Source organism: Zeugodacus cucurbitae, chromosome 2 (genome assembly GCF_028554725.1).
Source record: "Zeugodacus cucurbitae isolate PBARC_wt_2022May chromosome 2, idZeuCucr1.2, whole genome shotgun sequence".
Lineage (NCBI taxonomy): Eukaryota > Metazoa > Arthropoda > Insecta > Diptera > Tephritidae > Zeugodacus > Zeugodacus cucurbitae.
This window is the reverse complement of record NC_071667.1, coordinates 50865948-50883576: the sequence shown is the minus strand read 5'-3', so window position 1 is coordinate 50883576 and position 17629 is coordinate 50865948. Positions and strand designations below refer to the sequence as shown.

Genomic DNA, 17629 nt, shown 5'->3' with positions numbered 1-17629 from the left:
CATAACTAAATACACACGCAACCTTCTTCCCCAAGCTTAAAAAAAATAAGGATGAACTGAGCTTTAGCGGAAGTACTCAACTATTATCCAATTAAAGATAATAATTTAAAAGCACATAGCCTGAGAAATTTTATTTTCGTATCAAGAAATACTTAGCAGCACGGAATCAATTTGCAAAATAACATATTGACTTAAGTACCAGAAAATTGGTGCAAATTCTTGCGGTCTGAGGATTCCAAAATTGTTGTTTGGTTGAAAAGGTTCTCGATAATATTTTCGACAACCCGATTTTTAATCCAGACCATTACATAAAGACAAACAAAGTTAAGGGAGGGGTCAGGGTTTCAGCGCAAAAAAAAACACTTTTTTTGTGATTTTTTATTTCAAATATCGATTAAGCAATTTTATTCAAACCTTCTATACATTATTGAGCATAGTTTTGACTATGTTCTGTAAATTTTTCATGCTAAAATAGTAAACCATTAGCCCGTGACAGAGCTTCCCCTAGGACGTCTTGAAAAAAAAATAACAATTTGCGGTGTTCACTGTAACTCGGCCGGAAATTATGCGAAAATGAAAAACCATAAAAATTTACTTACATTTGAAACAAATCTTCCCCAAACGTTCTCTTATTATTTTTTTTTATTTAAAATTTTTTGGCGGCCATCTGAAGTTTGAACCGTTATTTTCGACTAAAATTTCCGCCATTTTCAGGGTCAACCTTAATATTAAAAAAAAAAATGTTTACTAAACGTAGAGTGGAGGTATTTTATATGAAGAAAATGTGTACCAAGTTTGAAATGAATCGGTCGAATAGTTTTCAAATGGCAGTGAACAGGGACTTCAAAAAATTAGTTTTGAGAAAAACGCGTTTAAAGCTGCACTGCAATCCCAACCGTCCGTAGCTGTTACGAGTTAGAGCGCTAAAGGCCCCGAGACTAATTAAACAATAACTTCAAGAATATTGCTTAGATCGGATTAAAATTTTGAGGACATATTCTTGAAATGTTAAACAATAAGATAAAACAAAAAAAATCAATTTTTCGAAAGTGAAAACCCAGACCCCTCCCTTAAACATAATGGGACAAACATAATAATGCTGCTTTTCCTATTACGGCGCAATGCCAATAGTGGTTCTGATTATGTCATAATAATGAAGGGAATTCATGCTTCCTTACGCCAGCGAATGAACGGATTCAAATCTATTTCCAATCAGTTGTTGTTAGAATGTTGTAAAATAACTCAAGATATTTCTAAGGTAAGCTACATATCTTCGAAACAAACGCAAGAGTACATGCATACATTCTACGTTCGCTTCAAAATCGTGCGCCCATCCATTTGTTCATTAACATTAAAAAGCATACGACAAATAAAGGCAAAATCAGGCAAGGAATCTATCGGAGGTGTAACAGTCCATATATTTTAATTCATACTATAATTTTTACTGTACTAATTTTTAAAATATGAACCAAAAATACATAATCATTCTACAGGTATTCCTAATAAAAAATGCTTTATTAAAGACTTACGAGATATGGAGTTTGCTCTGATATTAAATTCTCTCATATTTAATGTTTCATTTTATGTACAAAATATATATGTACATAAAAACCTCTCCTAACGGACACCTCTCTTACAGAGAAAATGTTTAATGCACCATGTCAAATTTTTAGAACAAATTACTCTCTCTTAGACGGACACCTCTTTTGGGCCGACAAAAATCACTCGACGGCGAGTGTCCGTTTAAGAGAAGTTTCACTGTAGTATTAAATAGTACATCCTAAAAGTATACGACACTGGTTGGAACTTTGAATTACGATCCCAATTAGATATCCATTCATTCTGATGTTACTATTAGTAGATAAGATTAATTCAAATTAATTTCTTTTATATAACCAAGTTATCGAAGTCAAACAATTTTATTTTGTAGCAGCAGTTTTCAAAATTGTGGTATTCTATTTATTATACCAATACCAGTGAACATATTTTAATTATTTATCTCTGTTTTAATAATATTAACAAATACAATTCTCCCAATAACCATTTGGTTGGCAGCACACACTCGATCTTTGTTGTTTTACAACCGAAGTAGCTAGACCAATAAGAACAATTAATAATACTTGTTGCGCCATCCACAACCAATGGTATGAATGTACATATGTACGTATAAATATCTATTCATACACGGAAATACGTATATACTAATATTTACTTATGAACAATATATATACGTAGTTACTAACAGTACATAACACTACGGCGTGCAAAGTTTGCTATGGTACTATCAACTGGCTTAATAACTTATATACTTTTAAATATATGTATGTACGTGCTTGAAATGTTTTCTGCAACCAGAGCACTATAACTTTGCTACTTTTTAAAACAAAGCAACCAATTATACATTAGACAGCAAGGAATTCATAAGCAATGTAATAAACACTGGCGGAATCACCTCATTGAAACTTACCGCCCATACGGAGATCATAATTCGTTGAATATTCGCTGCGGCATTTAGGACAACAACGTGTGTTCCTCAAAACGGTGACCACAAATTTATTATCAAACAATTTTGCCGGCTGATTCAAACCTTGCATTTTATCAAAAGTATTTATTGTCTTGCTGCCCGTCTTTTCACGCGCATTGCCTTTCCTCGATTCTTTCTGAGACGAAAACATTATTCCACATTGAATTAAACTCGCACTTTTCTTTATAATGTAAAATCTAAATTACAAAACTCTGAAATCAAACGGTATTTATTAAATGGCGTGTACGAAAACAAATGATGAAAAAGCGAATATGCGAGCAAAAACAAAAAACGCCGAGAATTGTTTTCTTATTGGGAATGCTTTGGAATATGTGGAACGCTTTCTGTGCACAGGGTTGCACTCACATGAAAAATTTGTTGTGAAAAATAATTGAAAGATAAATGCATTAGAGGAAATAGATATAACTTGCATAAAAATAAATAAGTATAGAAAAGTAACTAATTTTAATGTTTATAACTTACCTTCTGATTCACCAATTTATAAACAAACACATATAAAAATAAATAGGATATTCAAAAGCATTATTTATTTATGTATTTATTTTCAAATAAAAAATTGCAGCTAAAACCATACTCCACCACCACGGCTCTCACCATTTGTATGTTTTAACAAATTACTAAGATTTTATTCAAGAAAACATCGAATCCATCATATAATTTTGACGTTCACGGCGGTTGGACTCGTCTTGTCGGAATTCACGCAACTCCTCATAGACTGGGTCATCTGTTTCCAATTCATAACGACACATTGGGCATGAGTTTGCCTAGAAGAAGTGAGCAAAGCATAAAAGGAATAATAATAACAAACAAAACCAAAATAAAGCATGAGCAACAAACACATTTCACCCATCTTCTGAGCACACATCCAACTAAATATGTACATAGATATGATTATTTACCTTTTTCAACCACAACAGCACACACTCCTCGTGAAACTCGTGCTTACACGGTAAAACTTTATACTTTTCATCGATCTCCGCCGGCTGCTTGCAAACGGCACATTCCAACTCCTGCTTAACATCCGCCTCGACAATAACATGCTCCGGCAGTGTGGCGATTGCGCGTTTAGACGCCTCCGGCACCTCAATTTCCATATCAATGCCGTTCATGATGGCCAAAACTTGTAGACGTTTGTAGTGTTTGGCAAAATCATTAGGACCCTCGGCACCAGTGGGTTCGTGTCCCATGTCCTCGAAGTAATCGGCCATTGTACTTTGCTGTAGGTGATAAGGCGAGGAGAGTGGAAAGTATGAATGAGTAAATATCAACGATTTAATTTCGAAAATGTACGAGATTTTATTATTTATTAATAATACTGCATTTTGCGTTCAACTTTAGATTTTATAGATTTTATTTGAACTTTTAATAAATTAGCAATAATATTGTATAACGCCAAAAATTACAATTTATTATGGATAAATTAGTTGCTTTATAATATTTCAAAATTCACAGCTGTTAAAATTGATGAAATTGGTAATATGTACCATTAATATTTATTTAAATAATTGGTTCATATATGTACATACATACATTTTCCCTTATAGTACATGAGATTTTTGTGTTTTTAAATATATGCTTATAAACTGTGTTTATTTTTCAATATATGTTAATACATTTGAATACGTATATTTGTAATTTGTTTAAATGTTTATATGGTATTTGAATGCTCGCTGCAGTACATGGAACCCTGAAAGTTTGAGCAAAGTGATGTTTTCGCAAATAGTTATATATAAGAAGTATGTATGTAAATCTTTTATTAGATTTTCAAGAAGTACAGAAATATATAAGTATGTGCAAATATATACTTTGGGAATAAGAAATGTTAGAGAATTACAGCTTTTTACTTTAAAGTGGAAATATGTATTAGTAGAAAATAGAAAATATTTGTATGAAAGAAAATACAAGTTTTTAATACAGCTCTCTAGTATATCTCATTGCAATTAATGATTTCATATTATTTTTGAGCATTACTAAGAAAAAACTAAACTATTATATATAATATTTTTTTTTTTGTAATTCTGAATTCATTTCATGGATATTGAGCACATCCAAAATATAACCATATAACAAAAAATTTTAAATTAACATTATAATTAATAAGCACAAAATACAAAAGCGAAGATTCAGTTAGATTTAGTCAATTTCGAAAGCTTTTATACTATACTTATGTGAAATAATTAAAAAAAAAACATCATAACATTTCTATAATTAAAAAAAAAAAAGTGTATAGATTTCATATAATTTTCTGCTGAAGCCACTTTTTATTTAATTTTACTTTAAACAAACTAAATCTATAGTCTTTGCATGCATTTTCTTAAAACTTTTACAAGTCTATGTTTCTATGCTAAACTAGTGTACCGTTTCTTTTAAGTGCAGCACTCAATTCTTCTCTAAGGCAAACAATCGTTATATACGCTATTACAATAACTATATACCTGCGTACATAGATATACTCGTATGTATGTTTAATTTTATTTTTTTTTTTTTTACATTTACAATTCAAATTCTTGAATATAAAGAACTTTTCCACACAAATTTCGATGTAAACTCTAAGCTTGTTTGTACGTATGTATATATATGTGTGTAACTATTCATGCATCTCAAGTGTTGGAGTGTAGGTCCTAAACTACCCGATCAAGTAGGTTGGAAGAATTCTAAGTACGTATTTAGGGATTGGTGAAATACTGGTTGTAGAGCGATTTTTTTTAAATAGTTATTTATGCAAAATTTTTAGTGTTTGTGGTAAAAAATAACTAAAATTGTATTTGTTAAACTGAGCGGCAAATTGTTTATTTTTTGAGGCTTTCAATTTGATAAGGATTTGTGTGAAAATTAAAACTAGAATTTATGAAAAGTATGATGAAAATATTATGTTAAATCTAACGCCGATTTGCAGTGTATCATTGGTAATTATTCGATAAATATAGATAGTAAAACCATAATATTAACATTATCGCTAATCCAAATGGAATTTAAGGTTATGATTTTCTAAAATATGTATGTATAAATATGTTTTACATATTTGATTTTAATTATTTTGCTGAATTCAAATGAAATATTTTTTAATGCTTAAAATATGTATGTTCCATCAAACTTTTAATAATACAAACTATACTATATACTACATTTTCTTTCCGATAGACAAATGTTAAAATATTATTTTGACAATCAAAAGTGGCGTGAGAAAATAATTTCGATTAAATATCATAATATTTGTTCAAAGAAGATCGAAATTTGTGCTCACAAACCATTATAGCCATAAAGATTTCAGTATAGCTTTCTGTCACGAGGTGAGATGAAAATATGAACTTAATAAAAAGCGTATTCACTAAGGGAATATTACAAAGGTCAAAATGAACTCAATGAAATAGTTATATCAATAAAATATAAAAATAATTGAAAAGTAAAACGTCAGAAATCACAAGTTTGCACAAAGCCCTACAAATGCACTAAGGATAAGTATAGACACAATTACCCCACCTACAAAGAAATCAGCGCATGCGTATGAGTGTTGCAAAAAAAAGTGTTGCATTAAAAAAAAAGCAAATTGCGATAACAGTAAAGCCAATACAAAGAAAACGATAGTACAAACCTGGTTTTGCTACAATGCTCTACAGTATCGGGTAAATTATAATGCAATTTTGATGAAATGTGCAATGAACGCTTTAAAAAATAAATTTTGTTCAAGAAAGAAAAAAGTGACGCTTAAATTAAATAAAAAACATAATTTGCGTTTTTTTGTAATTTTGTGTTTTTAATATGGTTTTAGAAAGGCATTTTATGCATGTATTACGTTTTTTTTTGGTTTTTCTAAAAATATTTACGAACAATTTCGGGTTACAATACAGCAAATGAATGTTCGTCGTTGTGTGTGTGTTTATTGAAAAAAAAGGAATAAATATTTTTGTAGCAAATTAACAAAACCCACACTTACAAATCGGTTTTGAATTTTTATAAGTGTGTATTTGTTACTCTCCTATGTGTCTTAGCTGTAATTAAACAAGAAATATTTTTTTTATTTTATTTTAATTTCTATACTTTTGTTGCAAATACTTTGTTTGTGTGTTGTGTTTTTACTATTGCAGTTTTGTGATTTTTAATTTTATTTGTTTTATTTTAACTTTCTTTTGTATGCTGATTCGTCGACTGCAACACTTAAACGTTTACACATATAGCATTCAGACATACATACAAGTAGTAGTACATAGTACATTAAATTTAATTATTGTTTCGAAAAGTATGTTTATGAGTTTTTATTAAAAGTTTCATTATACACTATACCCTATTATAAACAGTTGCTGGCTTACAATATGATTTAATTTTTTTTTTGCTTTTGCTAAATACGAGTAAGTAATTTATGCATGTATGTATGAAAAGTGGTGCGTGTACTTAGACAAAGAATCTTTAGAAGATATTGTCGCTACACTATAGCTTACGGTAGTTAGGGGTTCTAAATTATTTTTATTTTTTATTTAATTATTATTATTTTCAAAACTTATTTTTTTATATAAATTATTGTTTTTTTTTTAATTTATTTATAGTAAGCTGCCACAGTGTTAAAATGTAATTTGCATGCACTTTTTTGAAAGGTTTTACTGTGTTTTATTTAGTGTAGTCTGCTTTTAGGCGTCAACTTGCCTTCATCTATTAAACAAAATATTGCATTTTTGACAATTGAAAACATTTTTTATGATTTGCTTGCTATTTATTAGTTGTTGTAGACATGCCTGCTTGTACTAAACAAAAATCAAATTACTAAACTATTTAAGCTACGCAGTGTTAACTAAAATACACACATACATGAATTGTTAAACTAAATATAAATAAATAAACAAAATATGTTGGTTTGTATGTATCATTTAAATTAAAAGGCGGCTATCCTTGCTGCAATTCAGCACATTTTAAAGTATTATTCAACACGTGGAACCATATTCGGTTTTTATTTATTTTATTATTTTATTTTTATTGTTATTGTTATTGCAGCATACATAGTTGAAACACAATTTAGGACATGCTAGACTAAGCTTTACACTAAAATAAATTTCTAATTATAGTTATGCCATTTAGAGACTACATGCTAGTATGTATTTTACTAGCTCCCTTTTGGAGTTAGGCGACTGCATAAGAACGGCGCATTATGCTAATTATAAAAAAAATACAATAAATAATTACAAATATCGAAAATATGTAATCGTAAGTACTTTCAGTTGTTTACACTATGTGTGTGTGTGTGTTTTTGTTTTTTTATGTGTGAGAGTGTCCGCTTCAAACAAAGCGCTCAACTACCTACATTAAGAACTAAGAACAGTTTTATGCCCAAAAATATTAATATTTAATTATTATTATTATTAAATTAATAAAATTTACAGTTACACCACTGCTTACGCTATGCGTTGGCCTTTGCTTTGTTTGGCTAATATTAAAAATAAGAAATATTACAATTTTTTTAAGACTACATTTGAAGAATTCGCAACTGAATCGATTACAAAAGTAAAAATTGTAAGCTCCAAACTGCAGAGCAAAGGCTGCCAGCTTTAGATTTCTACAACTCAAAGTCACACTCAAGCATTTGGCGCGTACTCGGCTAACGCACACTGCTGCTCCTCCTAATCCGTTATCGATATCTGCGCGTACCCTACCAACGAGCGATCGTCGAGCACCTCGCCCGGCTGCACGCCCGAATTCAATTGGAACGTTATGGTTTTCAGTGCGGCGCGCTGCTCGATCAGCTGTTGCAGATGCACGGCCATTGGTTGCGTGTCCAACGCGTCGACGAGTCCGGCGTCGACCAATTCCATGGCAATGCCTTCGGCTGAGTCTTTGCCCACGGCAAATTCGAAACGTATATCGTGCAGTTCACGTCGCTGATTGCGCATGCGCAGCACCAGATTGACCGGTGGTGCTTCGCCGGCATCCGCTACCGCTGAGGGCATCGGCATTTGCGCCACACCCGTCATAGCTTGTGCTATCGCCGCTTCTGTTGTTGCTGGTTGTGCATTATTTGTTGTCGGCGTGGGTATGTTCACCGCTGGTGTTGCGACATTCGCCACAGCAGGTTGTTGTTGTGGCTGCGGTTGTTGTGCCGGTTCTGTTGCGGTTGCTGTAGTCTCTGAGTAGTCATCGTGATCACTGTCCGACGATTCGGCGCGTTCCAGCCGATTGATGGGTCGATCGTCCGATTCGGAGTCGGACGAGTGATGCTTGCCGCCATTGTCTTCCTCTTCGCTCGACCACACCCATTCACCGGTGACGGTGCGATGCAAACGACCGGAGGCGCCCGGTTGCCGTTTCGCGGCCTTGTGTACGCGCGTCTCCATTGATGGACCGGAAGCGAGCAGTGTTTGTGTCAGATATTTGCGATCTTTGGCCTTCTTGAAGAAGGCATGCTTGAGCAGTTCACTGGCGGTGGGCCGTTTTGAGGGCTCTTTCTGCAGGCATTCCACAATCATTTTCCGGAATGTCTTGCCATAGGCTTTGTATTGGTCCTTCTCGTCCGCGCCAGTATCCAATGTGGGCGGGTCATTTTGTAGCGTCAACATCAACACCTTCATGGGTGGATACTTGTGATATGGCGCTGTGCCCGTAGCCATTTCGATGGCTGTGATGCCAAACGACCAGATGTCCGCCTTAAAGTCATAACCGTGATCCTGCTCCATCACCTCGGGTGCCATCCAACACGGTGTGCCGACAAATGTGTGACGCACCTTCTGGCGTGAGAGATCACGACCGGTCGCCAGCCAGGCGCTCACACCGAAATCGGCAATTTGTATGGTGCCATCATCGCCGATCAATATATTACCCGCTTTGATGTCACGATGTATCTGTCCGTTCGAGTGGAAATACTCCAGACCCTTGAGTACCTCCTTCAAAACAGTGGCAATGGTCGGTTCATCGAAGACGCCATGCTTACAATTCGCTGTGCGCATTCTGTGCTTGATAATGTCCAGCAAGGAACCGCCCTCGAGCAAACGCAACACCAGCCACAATTCCTCGCGCACCACAAACGATGTATAGTAGGTGACGACGTTCTCGTGATTACACGACGACATCGCCTGTATCTCCTTGAGCAGTTCATCCATAGAAGTGTTCCACTTCTCCAGATTGATGCGCTTGATGGCACACTTTTCGTTACGTGGCAGGCAGAGCGCGGCATGTACGACCGCGGTCGCGCCCACGCCGATCACATCGCGCAATTCATAGTCGTCCTTCGAGTTGGGCCAAGGCTGCTTCTCGGAGGTGGAGTGTGGCGCAGCGGCACCTGTGCTATTCAAATTAGCGCTGGATGCCATTTTCGTCGACTTGCCTTGTATACTCGGTGTGGTCTTCGAAGCGGATAAGGTAGCCGTGGCTGGGGCTTTGGCTGTCAACTGCGCTGGCAAGCGTTCAGCGGGTTTGGGATACTTGCCGTCTAACTGTATGTACGCAAGCTCTGCTACACTTAGCTGTTGGATTACAGCTTTGCCGTGTGTTGCTTTCAATGCGTTGTGCTTATTTGTTGTTGTTGGTTGCTGTAGCACTACACAATTTGTTTCCTTCTGCGTTTGGATTGTGTAGATATAATTGTTGTTATTGTTTATTGTTTCGTAGTCTTCGTCACGAGATCTGTAATAAGCCGGCGTATCGACACTTAGCTCTGGCTCAGCAGCGGTTTCACTTGGCAGAAATGTTCTATTTGTCGTCGAAACAGTGCCTCTCGATGTCAGACAGAAGGTCAGTGTTCCCTCTTGCTTATCGAAGAATGCAACTCCTGTAAGAGAGGAGAATGGAAGAGAAAAAAGATGCCGCTATTGGTCTTGGTACTTTGATTTAGGTTTGAATTTTTTAAATTATTTTTGTTGTTTTTGGTTTTCGTACTACATATTTGTATGTATGTATGTAAACATATACATATATAAATACAAAAAATACTCATAAATGAGTAAGCCAAGGAGGTGTTGTTTTGACTGCGATTTCGATGTGATTACATATATGTATGTTCTATGTACTACTGGAAAAGTTAATTATAATAGGAAAATATTTATGTATGTAAAAGTGCATTAATGAAGAGTTAAAAGATGAGCTGCGATTGCTTTAGGTTTGTACTAATCGTTTCCCAAGTAAACTGGGAATGGGCACTCAGTTCGGGAACGTTTTAGAAAAACTATGGAATATTATAATATCATATATTTAGCGACACATATTAAACTGGCTCTTTTATTTAAAAAAATATAAAATGAAATAAAAAACGGTAAATTATAAAAAACATTATTTTAAATAAGAAAATCGGTCAAATTAAAAATAAAATAAATACAAAATTTACTGCCATAATTAAATTATTATTAAATTTTTTTTATTTAATTATATTTACTTTATTTAATTATATGTTTAAAATAATATTAAATGATATTAGAATTTGCAATTTAGGTTGAATTTTATTATATCGCAAATATTATAGACAAATTAGTTTTGAGAAATTGAATTCAAGACAAGTATAGTAAATATAAATATTGAAGATTTTTTTATTTTAAATGCATGTTTAGGGCCTAAAAATGGTACTCCAAACAATAATTTGATAAAATTCTTTACAATTCCCTTCTTAAATCCTATGAAATCAGATATTTCAACAAAAAGGCGTTTAAATACTGCTAATTCTTTAATTAGAAAATAATCAATATGACAGGGCACATATAGAGAGATTTTTAATAAGATAATTCTTCAAAGTATATATGTCCAAAACAAGAAGACATCGGCATACAACTTCTAAGACCCCATCATTTATTGAATATAATTAAGAATATAAAGACTGTCAAACCATTTCCTTCAACAGTAGATATGATAAATCCTTTAGATAAAGTTTTCTATACTATTTAACTATTCTCTTTTATAGATTAGGTAAAATTAACCTAAAATTTCCTCCCAATTTATTTCATGACGAAAAGAGTGCAGCATACACACATGCATGTAAGTCAATATCAATCAAACAACATTTGCCGCTAATCTAACTAAACTAAAAATAGACCAAAGTAATAGAGAACTGTCAAAATGTGATTGAATGCGCCGGAGAATAAATGTGAACGCACTTAATCGAGATAGGGCGTAACTTGTAAACAAAATTAGATAGATCATAAGCGATTATAATGAAGTGACATAAATATGAATTTTGTATATATGTACATATATTTTACAAAAAAAAAAAAAAACTACAGCAGTTACTCATTCCTATGGAATTTGAGATGTGGTTGATATATTTATATTTAGAATATGTACATGCTTAGATAACAAGATGTTCTAGAAGCTACTGTAGATGGTAGCAGTTCTGATGTTAGCTTCTATGTAGTACTAAATTAATGTTTATGCCATAAACTCGTTCTATTAACGCTTTTCAGAAAGTTGTTTTTAACGCAAAAAAATTTAACATTTTCTGAGAAAGTCTTAGTTCAAAACACTACTAAATGTCTTTTTGAGAGCGACGTTATGCGTTGAACTGGTTGACCCAGTTTGTGATTGCAGCGGATAATATTCCTTAATCGAGTTCACACTTATAACATAAATTCTAATTTATTTTGAGTTTAGCGCAAGGTTGTTCATAATGAAAAATAAATTAGATTTCATTAAAAAATAGTAATAACTTCGAAATCATGTTTTTTTGGGTTTTTTTTTTTAGATCTTACTTGGAAATATAATTCGTTATATTAGTACCCTATTTAACAAGTTTGACCTTCGCATCTGCAGTTCACAATATTATTGTTGTTTGCATAAAGAGGAAAATATACTAAAGTTTGTAAAAACTTACTAGGCGGAGTTGCCTAGTTATACAAACAAGCATATATAGACTGTAATTTACATAAATATAGTTATTTCTTGCTCTATTTAACCAGTTTAAAGATAAGATAATTTCTATGATATACGGTATTATATATATCAGAAAAATATATAAATAAATACAGGGTGCATTTAATATAATATGCTGATATGTTTGTCGAATTGACATCATTGAAACTTTGTAATAAATGTCACTTTTGTGATCGCAAAATTTGATTTGGATTACTCAATGAAGTTCCTGCCTCATTATATTACACAAATGCTCCATTACCTCTTTGAAAATGTTCCACATTTTACATGACAAAAGAACAAAAAAGTGTCCCTCTGCCCATGCTGGGCGACGCACACTTCTCACGTTTGGAGAAGGTTAGAAAATGTTGCCTTTATCCAGAAAAGAAACCATGTTCGCTATAACATATTGACAAAGAACACCACTTGATACCAATAGAATTAGTCTTCAAAAGCACAAATCTACTTTTCAAGATTCTTAAAATCTCGAAGATTTATGAAATATGCCTTTGAAACAACTAAGATCTCATCACTCGACATGAATCTTGTTCCAAAAGCCCACTTGTCACAATACAGACATTTTCTTTGCTTCTGCCATTGTTTTGTAAAAAAAAAATTTGTTCTATTTACGGTTGCAGTATAGTTTAAAGCTTGACTGTGATAGCCACCCTAGGTTCAAATATGTAGACTTTATTATATGTTAAGATTACTGTAGCCTCAAAAACTTTGAGCGCTTTCATTACTTCGAGTAGTTTTCAATTTTAGAATATTATTATTAGATTATAATAGAAAATCGTTGCCGAGACAGACGTTTGTGGATCTCTTCAACTTGCGCCCACTTCGATTTGTTCTTTCGAAACAGTATTTAGTGATTTCTAAGTCTGGAGACTGATTCTGAACCTAAAATTATAATATAACCCTTCAAAATTAGAAGTTTTTAGAAGAAATGACAACTATAATGACAGATGACAGTTGCCAGGACAGGTTTGGTATAATGGATATTTGACTTACACAATTAAACATTTTAACATACATTAGTCACCCTATATACGTATATCATATGTGATAAAATTAACTCGGTAAAAAAAGAACGCACTTGTTTTATCATACCCAGCATTTTGTAAAATCACCTGCAAGCCTAACCACTGTCGGCTGTTATCTTGCCATAAAGCGGAAGTTAAATGAGGGCAATGCAAAAAAGTCGATAAATTAAATAATTAAATATATCCACATAAATTTGATAAGGAATATCCGAAAAAAGAAACCTTATGTGAGTCTTCGGTGATATTTATTTTTGTTTTACAACAAGGTCCCATAGCTGCACGTGTCCCATTCACAGAACGTTGTAAAGTCACTGCATAAATATCTATCAACTGACAAGCTACTAAAATGCATGGCTGTCTGTCATTATATGCATTGGAATAAACAAATAAGGCGAATAGTTAGCGACAGTTTGGAAATGTACTTAGTTACTTAGTACATATGTAAACTATGTGATCGATAAATTTTATGGGCGCTAAACGGGGCTGTCGACGAATTAATGTGAACCAGAACACGAGTGAGGTTAGAAAAGTGACGGAAAGAGGAAGAGATACAGAGAGAGAGAGAGACAGAGTGAGAGCAGCATGTGTGGGAAAGTACGACAGAAAGTCAAATGCAATTAATATGAAATACAAAGCCAACAACAAATAGCGAGCATTGAGTGACACAAAAACAAAGCCAATAATTGCAGTGAGAGTGAAGAGGAGCCGTAGCAGTAGAAGAGGCAGGAAGCGGCGTACTTCCTAATGACATTATACACAACAGTGAGTTAGTTGTTATTTATTTTCGTACATATTTTCATGAACGCGTAGTGCACATTGCACTTACTGCCCTGTCATTCTTACACGTTCCAACTGTCAGCTTTCTCAAGTTTTCCTCGAATGGGCGCATGTGTGTGTGTGTGTGTGGCACACATTTCTAATCACTGTCGTCATTGCGATTGTGTAATAAAAATACGGATAATATAAAACAAAAAACTAAAACTTAAATATTGTGGGTTAGTACGAGTAAATATGCATGTATGTTTATTAACCACACATCCGACACAACCACACAAGTCAACTGTACATAAAGAACGAATGATGAGAAACTGGGTGACTATCGCACTGACGTTGCACATAAAAAACAAACAGTTTGGTAGGCTATTTTTAGATTCTACACAGAATTAAGGTTGCAGGTAATTGATTTCATCATCAACCGAACAAACAACAAACATAACAACTGTGACAATTAAAGTGAAAAAAAAAAAAACAAAACACAAAAAAAGAGCATTGAGTATAACGTTGAGTGCGGCAATTAATACATATGTATGCATGAATGAGGCAGTTAACAGTTGAGACAAAAAGTAGGTAACCGGCTATCAAAGCAATAACAACAAACAACTCGTATATGTACTAAGTGTGTCGAGAAATCAAATTAAAAAAATTCAAATTCAATTAATTTCGTTATATATTTTTGTCTTTAGATCAATGCCGAAAGTGAAAATTCGCCTTGATAAGGGAATTCACATGAATGAGCCTTATCGCTGCTGTTTGCACACTTCATTCATATCATTTCCGCAGAAATTACAAAAATATGTGAAATAACTAATATTGGCAATAACAAAAACAAAAATTTAAAAAAATACAACAACAAAAAACTGAAAAATATTTACATACCTACACATATTGTGCACGTTACTAAACTAATTTACACTGAGTGAGTGTGATTTTAACCAAATATTTACATATTTGAGTGCTTTTTACGTTGAACAATTACTGTTTTTTGCTGTTTTTGTTTTTGTTTTTGCGCCAGGCAGCAAATAAGTCAAAACTACTACGTAATTTAAGTTTTGGTAGTGATTAATTATTTATTTTTATTTCTATTCAATTGCGTTGTCATTTGACGTTGGTAATTTGTTAGAACAATGTAGAATAACTGGTAATTGGCGACTAGTTTGAGTGGAAAATTTAATATTATTAAAAAGCGATTTGGTAGAACTTTTCTCAGTCTATATATTAGCAGATTTTGCTAAATATATGTAAATATACACATTGCTGATTCAAACAGATATTTGCTTGTTTAGCACTCATTCTACGAACGTGTCAGCTGAAAACTATTTTTTATTACTTCGTTGAAGTTTTTGACTAATGACTTATAACTTGTTCACACTGTTGAAGTAAAACATGATTAAAAAAAAATATTTTTTTTCTCACCGATCGTAATATTAATATCATTCTATTTGGTAATAGTAATATTTTAAATTTTCTTTGATAATTTTTTTAATATTTAATTTTATATATAATATTCTACAAAACTCATATCATCTTCAAATATTCTATTTTAAAACATCAATGTAATTCTCGGAATTTTATCATCTGCTTGTTGTGGAGTCAAAACTATTTATAGCTTGTACTATATTCCAGAGTTTATTGACCTTAAACTCAACAGTGCTTACGACGGAAGACGAATTCATACGAGGCGCTGTTGATTCATCAGCTGATTGCTTACATTTCGTGCATATCAAAATAATTTAAGTTTTTATTTACAATTCACATTTGTGTTGCCGAATTCTTGTCTTATCTAACATTCAAGAGTTGACATTTTGAGGTTTTCTTAGTTTTTGAAGCATTTTACTGCTCAAGACCAAAAACATAAAATGAAGAGGAAATCTTTTCATAATTTTACGTATTAATTTCCATTAATCCACTAGGGATTGTATGTTTAGGGCACTAGGGCAATTGTATATTTCATTTAAACAATTTAAGATATCGAAGATATGTACATATTTGAACAGTATTTTGAAAATTCCGAAAACCCGATTTGAACAAAAAATCGCACTTGTTGCCAATATTGGCTCGGAAAAATAATAAAATTATAATAAAAGTATAAAAAATCCTTCATTCATTAGCTAGATAATGTTATTTCAGAGATGTATGTAAAATTTTAACGAAATCGCTTCATAACTTTTTGAGAAATCACTGACGTGAAAAATTTATTTTTGAAATAAACTCGTTTAAAATGAGCTCGGAACTTCCAAAGTATCTATCTCTTACAAATTTACTCGGATTGATTCGAGATTTTTTCAAATTTTGATATTCTGAAACCCACCTAACCCTTTAAGCTCAAGAAATCGCATACAATATATAACATCAACAGTTCTCGTACTTTTAGTTAAGATCTCTTTGATATCCCTCAACACTTATGTTTTTTAAATCATTTAAAAATTACAAACAGTACTCTAATTTCTTTATCTAAAATATAATGATTCACTAAACGATAAAATTATTGATTTTGTTTGTGGCTATGTTTATGCTATGCGCCTTTATTTTATCCAACAAATCGCGGGGCCTACACGATTTAAGTTTACATTTTTTACGAATCACCTTTTTTAAAGTGAAAATACGATCGGATCGCTATTAAAAACACCTTTTTACCTTAATCAACTCAATATAATTTTATAGTCAATATCTGTTGTTTTTTAAGTGACTTGAAACTTGGTTTAAATTGAGGTTTATGCAGCGGGCCCTTGTTTAAAATTAATCCTTTTCATTAAATATGCCGAAAGATTAAATAAATACAATGCCATCAATCATTAACGATAATAGTAAATAGCAGTAACGTTTTTTGAGTTATTAATGGACCCGTGCAGGTCTCATGGAGATTAAGACTCGATTGCGAGCGCTATCTCCAACAGAAAATTCCTAAATAGAGATTAACAAAGCATATTCCATCAAACTGGAAAATCACCGAAATACAAACAATTATCAATTGAGCAAACTTAGTGATAAAACAAATTTTTAACAAAAGCAGGAAAAACGAAACAACTGCGTTCTATAAGATTACCAGCCGAAACACGAAATTTACGTCAGCAACGCGAAACTAATTGGGCGGCTATAAAAATTTCGTACACAAAAATTCCAAGCGCATTTGCATAAAAAGCCGTTAAAGTAAGGAAAAACACAGGCGCGTGCAAAAAATTATTTGTTTTGGCAAAAAAAAAAAAAACAGAAAAAATGTCTTGCCAAGGTAATCATGTAATTTGAAACGACTAAACACTAAATTTCGCTTGGAGACAAAGGCAAACGTGTTTAACAGGTGGGCCAAACGTAGCGCCAACAGGTCTCGGACGCAGCGGAAGCGTTGGTTGCTTCAAATATTGCCCATATTGATGAAATTTCGCAAAGTGGTTGCTGGGCAACGTGAATTGAAGGGCGACTGTTGAGAGGTGAGGAAGGCAAGCAAAAGTGCTAA

At 33.0% G+C, this 17629-nt stretch overlaps 3 protein-coding genes and 2 long non-coding RNA genes across 10 annotated transcripts in view; 2 read left to right on the top strand and 3 right to left on the bottom strand.

The window, feature by feature from the left end:
* Nucleotides 1-2675, bottom strand: part of LOC105218629 (uncharacterized) — a 157997-nt gene extending 155322 nt beyond the window's left edge. The window contains exon 1 of the mRNA XM_011194338.3: nucleotides 2468-2675. Coding sequence (XP_011192640.2) covers nucleotides 2468-2675 — 208 coding nt within the window. The remainder of the gene's footprint in view (nucleotides 1-2467) is intronic.
* Nucleotides 2676-2852: 177 nt separating this feature from the next.
* LOC128920020 (uncharacterized) lies at nucleotides 2853-3636 on the top strand. Its single transcript, XR_008470145.1, has 2 exons — nucleotides 2853-2979; nucleotides 3108-3636. It is a non-coding gene; the product is annotated as an uncharacterized LOC128920020 (long non-coding RNA).
* The window catches only part of LOC105218624 (E3 ubiquitin-protein ligase RNF181 homolog), a 59318-nt gene continuing 44739 nt past the window's right edge, over nucleotides 3051-17629 (bottom strand). For all 3 annotated transcript variants that reach the window (XM_029044452.2, XM_029044453.2, XM_011194327.3), the window contains 2 exons: nucleotides 3445-3762; nucleotides 3051-3309 (listed from right to left, as the gene is read on the bottom strand). In XM_029044452.2, the coding sequence (XP_028900285.1) occupies nucleotides 3175-3309; nucleotides 3445-3753 (444 nt within the window). In that variant the 5' untranslated portion in view covers nucleotides 3754-3762 and the 3' untranslated portion in view covers nucleotides 3051-3174. The remainder of the gene's footprint in view (nucleotides 3310-3444; nucleotides 3763-17629) is intronic.
* LOC128920021 (uncharacterized) lies at nucleotides 5658-6390 on the top strand. The gene is made up of 2 exons (XR_008470146.1): nucleotides 5658-5835; nucleotides 5893-6390. It is a non-coding gene; the product is annotated as an uncharacterized LOC128920021 (long non-coding RNA).
* Nucleotides 7659-17629, bottom strand: part of LOC114804752 (serine/threonine-protein kinase OSR1) — a 54703-nt gene continuing 44732 nt past the window's right edge. For 2 of the 4 annotated variants that reach the window (XM_029044451.2, XM_054226218.1), the window contains exon 2: nucleotides 7659-10292. In XM_029044451.2, coding sequence (XP_028900284.1) covers nucleotides 8152-10292 — 2141 coding nt within the window. In that variant the 3' untranslated portion in view covers nucleotides 7659-8151. The remainder of the gene's footprint in view (nucleotides 10293-17629) is intronic. The other 2 variants (XR_008470143.1, XR_008470141.1) reach the window with 1 other exon arrangement.